This window comes from Fukomys damarensis, unplaced genomic scaffold (assembly GCF_012274545.1).
Source record: "Fukomys damarensis isolate Sample0158 unplaced genomic scaffold, DMR_v1.0_HiC HiC_scaffold_35, whole genome shotgun sequence".
In the NCBI taxonomy this organism is placed as follows: Eukaryota; Metazoa; Chordata; class Mammalia; order Rodentia; family Bathyergidae; genus Fukomys; species Fukomys damarensis.
The window spans coordinates 779,852-787,022 of record NW_022900947.1 but is presented as its reverse complement, the minus strand read 5'-3'; the positions used below and the strand labels follow the sequence as shown (position 1 = coordinate 787,022).

Below are 7,171 nucleotides of genomic sequence, written 5' to 3'. Positions count from 1 at the left end.
GCACGGCCCTGGCGGGCTGGTGTGCGCCGCGCAGCTGCCCTTCCTCTCGGGCCCGGCTGTGCTGTCCCCCTTCGTGCTGGGCTCTCAGACCTACGGCGCACCCGCTTTCTACGCACCGCACCTCTGAGCCGGGCCGGATGCGAGGTGGGAAGAGAGGGGCGCTTCACCGCTCATCCTGCGGATCGGATCCAGGGCGATCCTGCACTCGGCCGTGCCAAGGAAGAGCTAATTTCTAAAGGACTTAAGGACCTCGCGGCCGGGCCGCCTGGAGCACTGTGCCAAGCCTCATTCAATAAACCCAGGAGGCTGCGCCAGGTCTGGAACATCTCACGCCGCTGCCCCGCGAGCTCCTTGGGTGGGGACCGCACTGGCTCCCAGGCTGGGTCAGGGTCGCACCGCCACACCCTCTGGAAGCGGCCTGTCAGGGGCGGGTCAGTCTCCACTGTCTGCCCTGAGTGGCTGCTCGCCCTGCGCTCCTTGGCCCAGGCTGCCCCCAGGAGCCTGTGGAGCCCGTGCAGTGCCAGAGTGGACTCTGAGGCGGTGCTCCCGGCGCGCGGACCCAGCCTCAGCCGTGCTCTGCAGTAGCACTGACGCTGGAGCAGTCGCTGTAGGGACCCCGGTAGGCGCCTGTTTCCAGAAGGGTTGTGCCCAGCGGGGTCGGGATGGTGGTGGCCGGTGCTGGCCAGAGGCTGTGCGGTGGCATGGGTCTCCAGGTGGGGCCCTCCATGTGCTATGGCAAGCTGGACACTGAGGACTTGTCCCTGGGCCACTTGCCTGGCACCACTCTGGGAAGGTCTGGGTTTAGGGGGTAGAGCGGGCTCACACTGGCACTCCACTGGCAGAGGGTGAGGGGCAGGTGGGGAGTGGCCACCCTACCCACAGCCACCCTGTGCCTTCTTTTGTGCTCTGCTCCCAAGGTATGGCCTGCAGTTACCCACTTAATAACAGCCCTGGGTTGGGCACAGGGCCAGGCTGAGGATGGCAGGATTGGGCCAATGTGGGCGGCAGTGCTGGTGAGGGCGGTGCTTGGCATAACGTGGGCCTCTGGAGTGCAAGTGGTTGACAGGGGGCCCAGGAGACCCCAAAGGTCTCAGAGGCTGGGACTCTCCTCAGATCCTCTGCAAGTTCAGGTTCAGCCTGTGCCAGGGCTGCCCAGCAGAAAGAGGTCAGAGAAGGGCCTGACCCCCAGCTGGGATCTGCCGGGCACCCCAGGGCTTCACAGCCCCAGAAGAGATGACGGAAGTGTGCCAGGAGCAGCCTGGGAGCCTGACACATAGTGGGCTCTTCCCCACGCCTGCTCCACTCGTGGGGGCAACACTGCAGCTCTACCAGGGTGGCAGGCCAGTGTCAGACTCAGACACAGCAGACAGTGCCCACACCCTGCCACCTCCTTCCCCACCAGGCCACTCTCACCGGCCTAGGAGGGTCATCCCTGGCCAGCTGTGCCTACTCACACCCTGGGCTGTAGGACAGCAGGGGGGGAATGACACCGGGAAAGCGGTGTCCCCAGCCAGGTACCCTAACCTGCCCTAAGCTGTGACCCCCCTTAGCCATGCTGGTCTGCATGGGCTGATCCTTGCTCTTCCTGGCTCTGCCCATCTCCTGGGTGCTGTTTATGTGCGGCGGGCCTGGCCAGGGACAGGACCCAGGTCTGCCTGGGTCTCCTGGGGCCTATGGTGACCAAGCCATGTCTGTCCTCCCAGCCCATATGGGGAAACAGGCCCAGGAGCCCAGGGGCCCTGCTCCTTCCTGCAGGCACTGGCCAGGCCCAGCTGTGGCTCCTCCCAGAGTGAGGGGTGCCGCTGCACCAGCTGCTTCCCAGGGACTCAGGTTAGGGGTCCTCCTCCCCTCAGTCTGCAGCCTGGTCTGGGCTCCCTGGGGCCCCTCTGGTTCAGGAGCCACGGCTGTGTCCCCCCAGAACATGGCACTCACTTCTTCCTGGAAGCAGCCCTGCTTGGACAGCTGCCAGGGTGGGGGTCATCAGCAAACGGGCCTGGCCTTTCAGGGGGAGCAGTGGGCCATGTGCAACTCACCTCCAGGCCCCTGCCAGCCTATAGCAGCAGGCTCCAGGCCCCCACTATGGGGTTAGGATCTGCCTGGCTGCAGGTGTGGAAAGGAGACTTCATTTTCTTGCCGATGGGAACCCCAGTCTTGAGATGCCCAGCCCCTGGCTGCACTGAGCTTGGGCTGGACCTTCGTCAAGAGCCTGAGTAGCAGTGGAGGGTCACTACATCCTCATCCAGACAGCACCTGGGGAGCAAGGGGATGCTTTCCTAGAGAGAACACAGCAGCAAGGCTGGGTAACATGGCCACACCCTGGCAGGGGGATGCCACGCAGGTTGCCCAGCATCCCACGATGGACTGTGCCCTCACTCGAGTCCCATCCTCCTTGACTGAGGCCCCGCCCATCCCCCACTGCCCATGGTGTCCCTAGGGACCCGACTGCCCACCATGCCCTCCCCCAGCTCTGCAGTGGTCCCAGTGTCACTGTGTGCACCCAGCCATCCTAGACACCACCTGGCCCTGCCCCAATCTCCAAGGGTCTCCTCCAGCTCAAGGCTGCCTTAGGGAGCAGCCTGGGAGTCAGGGTAGTGCGTGGGGGTGGACTCCCCCCATCCATGGGCCGAGTGAGGCTTCCCCAAAGAGCCCCACACCTCAGGTGGCATGTCCTTGGTGCCCACCCCCTTCTTCCTGGACAGCTGTATGCTCCTGGGAAGTAGGCTCCATCATAGCTGGATACCAACTGCTTCTTAGGACCTGTAACTAGCAGGTGTGTGTTGGGGCAAAGGGTTCCAGGAAGGTGACACGTGGGCAATGTCCCAGCAGGCAGATGTACATCCCTTCTCCTTCCTGTGGATCTGTGATGGCTGAAGTCCCAGCAGCTACCCTTGGATGTAAGACAGCCCAGAGGGTAGAGGATTTGATGCTGAGCCAGAAGCTGGAAAGCAGCAGCTCTGTATCACTGTGTGGCTCTCCACAGTGTGGACACCTTTGGACTGCTGACAGAAATGCAGCCACACTGAGTTTACAGCACACTGCTGGTTTTAGTTTTATATAGCATATCCTAATTCTAACCACCCATTCCCAAAGGGAATGAGGCTGTGGCCTGTGTCCTGTTTATCCCCGACTCCAAGCCCATGCACAACCCGCCAACCCCACCCACTACCCACAGTCCCTGCCCCTGTGAGACTGGGAGCCCTGGGGCTGAGGACAGAGCAGGGGGGAGCCAGAGTGCCTGTCCCAACCTCCCCGCCAGTGCCATGGAGACTTGGCAAACAGCACCAGGCCGGCTCTGAACTTCTGCAAGACCACTTCTCCCCTTGCCTTGCTCTACCTTGGCCTCCAAAGGGACAGGCTATTCATGGCCTCTGACCCAGAAATGCATCCCAGAACTGTGGGCAGTGGGGTCATGTGGCCATCAGTCAGCTCCCAGCCCGCCTGCCCGCCCAGCTGTGAGCAGGAGGCGGGCTCTGCTTCCAGTTCACAAAGCTGTGGTTTCACTAAGAGATGGTGCAGGGACGCTGAAATAAAACCCTGGGATTTTTGGCTCACATTTTATAGATCAATAATTTAAGTGTGAAAATGAACATATAAAAGTGTTAGAAAAAATATGGCAAGATTTTAAGATACACTATTCAAGTGGGGAGGGCCCTCCTAACCCTAATCCAAAACTCAGAAGCCACCAAAACTGGGAAATCCAATAACACAGGGAAATGTATGAGAAAAAAGTGTGGTTCAAATGAGCAGGTGGCCGGGCATGGTGGTGCACACCTGTAATCCCAGTGCTAGGGAGGCTGAGGCAGAATAATCATCTTGAGTTTGAGGCCAGCCTGAACTGTGTAGTGAGACCCTATCTTAAAAAAACAAAAGCAGATGAACTGAGGAATTTGCGTCTGCGTACCAGGGTGGCTCATCTTGCTGCATGGCCCACCCCAAGGGACCAGCAGTCCAACAGCAAGAACACAGACACAACTCACCAGAAAAAACAATGGGACTGGCTTGTTTTGTGGAACTGGGGATTTAACCCAGGGCCTTCACACTGAGCTACATACCCACCCCTTTCTTATTCTGAGACAAGGTCTTGCTAAATGTCCCAGGCTGGGCTTGAACTTGTGATCTTCCTGCCTCAGCTTCCCAGAATGCTTGGATTACAGATGTACAGCTCTATACCCAGCTATGAATTCTTAAATAAGCAGTGCTCCATTGCTCACTCCTAAGAGAACTGTTACTGAAAACTCTCTGACCTGCCTTTCTCTGTAGCTTAGTGACAATCAAACATCTGCAGCACCTGGGTTGGGCAAGGGCATGGGAAAGCCAGCTGCACCAGTTCCAGGGAAAGCTCCAGGGAGAGCAAACAGCTGACGTCCTGTGCAGGATGCAGCACCACGCTCAGCATCTGTGGGGAGAGGACACTGGGACCCAGACACTGGGGCAAGGAGCACAACTAGCCTTCCTGAGACTGGAGTTGAACAGACGCTGTGACGACGCCAGGAGTGTTGGTCAGGGAGGTGCTCGGGCCGGGGCAGCCTCGTGGCAGAGCACATGCTCGGCACGGGAAAGCCAGGGTTCGTGCCCTGTACCACAAAAACACTCATGCACACTCACACCCGGCTGGCTCTGGAAGAACAGCGAGCTGGCAGCATCACTGGGTGGCAGGGCGAGACCCAGGCCAGGGCCCCTGTGGCTGTTCCAGGAGCCTGGGCAGGGCTGGGCTGCACTGGGCTGAGCAGTGGCCTGGGGCACTGGTTCCAAACAAGCACTGCACTTCTCAGAACCCCAAAGGACACGTAACAAACTCCTAGGACATGGGGGTTGCCACAAGATAGCCTGAGCACCCCTCTACTGGCTTTGTGCTGTGAGGGGAAGTGGCACCGATACCCAGCCCATCGATAGGACTCAAAGAATCCGGGTCAAAGCACCCAAGGATGCCCCTGGGCCAGGCAGCCCTGCACCCAGGAGAAGAAACAGGAAGAGGCCTCAGAGACACTGCCCCGAGTGAGTCCCGTGCCAACCTGACCTGTGCTGAAGATGAAAGGGCGTCACACTCCCAGACCCGCAGGCTGTGTGGCCACGGGCAACAACCACAGGGACCAAGAGGAGATAGGAACTCTGGCTCACAAGGGGCATGGGAGCTCGGAGCTCTCAGCTGGCAGAGGGAAGGGCACAGGCCTGAGACAGCTGTGACAGGACCGTGCTGTTGTGCTGTGCTCAGATCTACACCACACAGACCAAAGCTGGCCCGTGGGTGCTGGGAGCAAAGGTGAGGTATGAACTTGAAAGCAGGTGAGTGTAGGGCCAGGGATTTAGCTCAGTGGTTCTGGCGCCGGCCTCACAAGCACAAGGTCCCGAGTTTGATCCCCGGTACCCAAAACAAAAACCAGGTTGGCGCCAATCTGAAGCAGGTAACTGCAAGCTGTTAACTAACACTCAGCAACCACTGAGAAAACAGCTTAGAAATGGTAAAGAAGACAGCAGGGCACAGAAGTGTCACAAGGGACTAGCAGACCCCAGCCCTGCCAGGCCCAGTGGTGAGTGCAGACCAGATGGGAAAGCTGGATGTGTCGACCAGGTGCAGGGAGCGCTGGATGTGGAGTGCAGGACAGGGGAGGGGTTGCACAGTCAGGGAGAGGCGTGGGCAAGAGACCCTCGAGTCCAGTGGCACAGAGACAGGACAGAGCCAGCGTGAACACAGCACAGACAGCGCCACCGCTCAGCAGGGAGAGCCAGGGAGAGAGGACAGGACACAGCCAGCAAGAGGCCCTCAGCACTGGGAAGGGCTCAAAGTCACATGCTCGTTCTCCTCCACAATGGAGTGAAATGAGAAGCCAACAGAGGAAACTAACCCTAACTCATGAGTACACGGAAACAAAACAACGCTCTCCTGATTAATCTAACGGGCACAAAATACTGGAAAATACTTAGGGTTAAAAATACAACGAACCAGGGCTAGGGATTTAGCTCAAGGTTCCACTGCCTGCCTCACAAGCACAAGGTCCCAAATTTGATCCCTGGTACCAAACAACAACAACAACAATAATAACAACAAACCAACCAGCCCGGCATGTGGCACATGCCTGTAATCCCAACACTGGGGAGGCTGAGGCAGGAGGATTGCTGTGAGTTCAAGGCCAGCCTGGGTTACAAAGTTAGACCTTATCTGTAACGAAACAAAATACAAAACACAGAACAAATAAAACCCTGACAACAAATTTAAGGGATAAATGATGCTTAGATGAAAATGTACAGTTGTGAACACTTATTAAAAAATAAAGACTTCCCCTAAAATGTACCAATAAACTCAATTAAAACTGAAGAAAAAAAAAAGAAAAAAGATTTCCAATTAATAAGCTAGTCTTCTACTTTAAGAAAAAATAGAGAAAACTAGACCCAAAATAACCCAAAGGAAACAATGAATAATGGAAATCAATGAAATAAAGGATAGAAAAATAATATGGAACAATCAAAACCGAAAGTTGTTTCTTCGAATATATCAACAAAATTATAAACCTTTAGACGACCAAGAGGAAAGGGGATGGACAGATGGGTGGAGGAGGGAGAGAGGGAGAGAGAGCCCTGAAATAACTAACATCAGAGAGTCCTGTGGACACCTATAGTCCAACAAAGTACGACGACGAAGAAAACACGGATGAACTTCTACAAAGAGACAACTACCAACACGTGCCAGGGGCAGAGGCTGCACAGCCTGCGGCCTGCCATCACAGACAGGCAAGCAGATACTGAGCTAGCAGCAGGAGGGCCAGCCAGGCTGGTGGCGCCCCGAGCTCGACCAACCCGAGCTCTGCCATCCCCAGACACAGGAGCGTTTCCACGCTCACCGTGTGGCCCACAGGGTCCTGGTACCAAAGCCAGACGCAGGATCCCACACAAAAACTCCACTGTGGCCCTTGATGTGAGGCAGGAACATCCAACAGCCAGGAGGGTGACGTTCTCAGGAGCAAGTTTTCAAAAATAAATGGAAGATGCATGCACTGAGGAGCAGAACACTATTAAGGACGCCTCAGGTCATGGGGAGACAGCAGCAGTTCATGTGTCAGAGACTTCGGGTTTGGATGGCATCACCTCACGTCCGTCTCTGCACCACGCCAGCCCTATCAAATGCCAACTTTTTGTTTTGTTTGTTTAGGACAAAAACTGACTAACTGACCCAAAA

The 7,171-nt window shown here is 56.7% G+C and overlaps 1 protein-coding gene across 1 annotated transcript in view; it reads left to right on the top strand.

Moving 5' to 3' along the window:
- The window catches only part of Nkx1-1 (NK1 homeobox 1), a 6,377-nt gene extending 6,144 nt beyond the window's left edge, over positions 1 to 233 (top strand). The window contains exon 4 of the mRNA XM_010641907.2: positions 9 to 233. Coding sequence (XP_010640209.1) covers positions 9 to 127 — 119 coding nt within the window. The 3' untranslated portion in view covers positions 128 to 233. The remainder of the gene's footprint in view (positions 1 to 8) is intronic.
- The last annotated feature ends 6,938 nt before the right edge of the window (positions 234 to 7,171 follow it).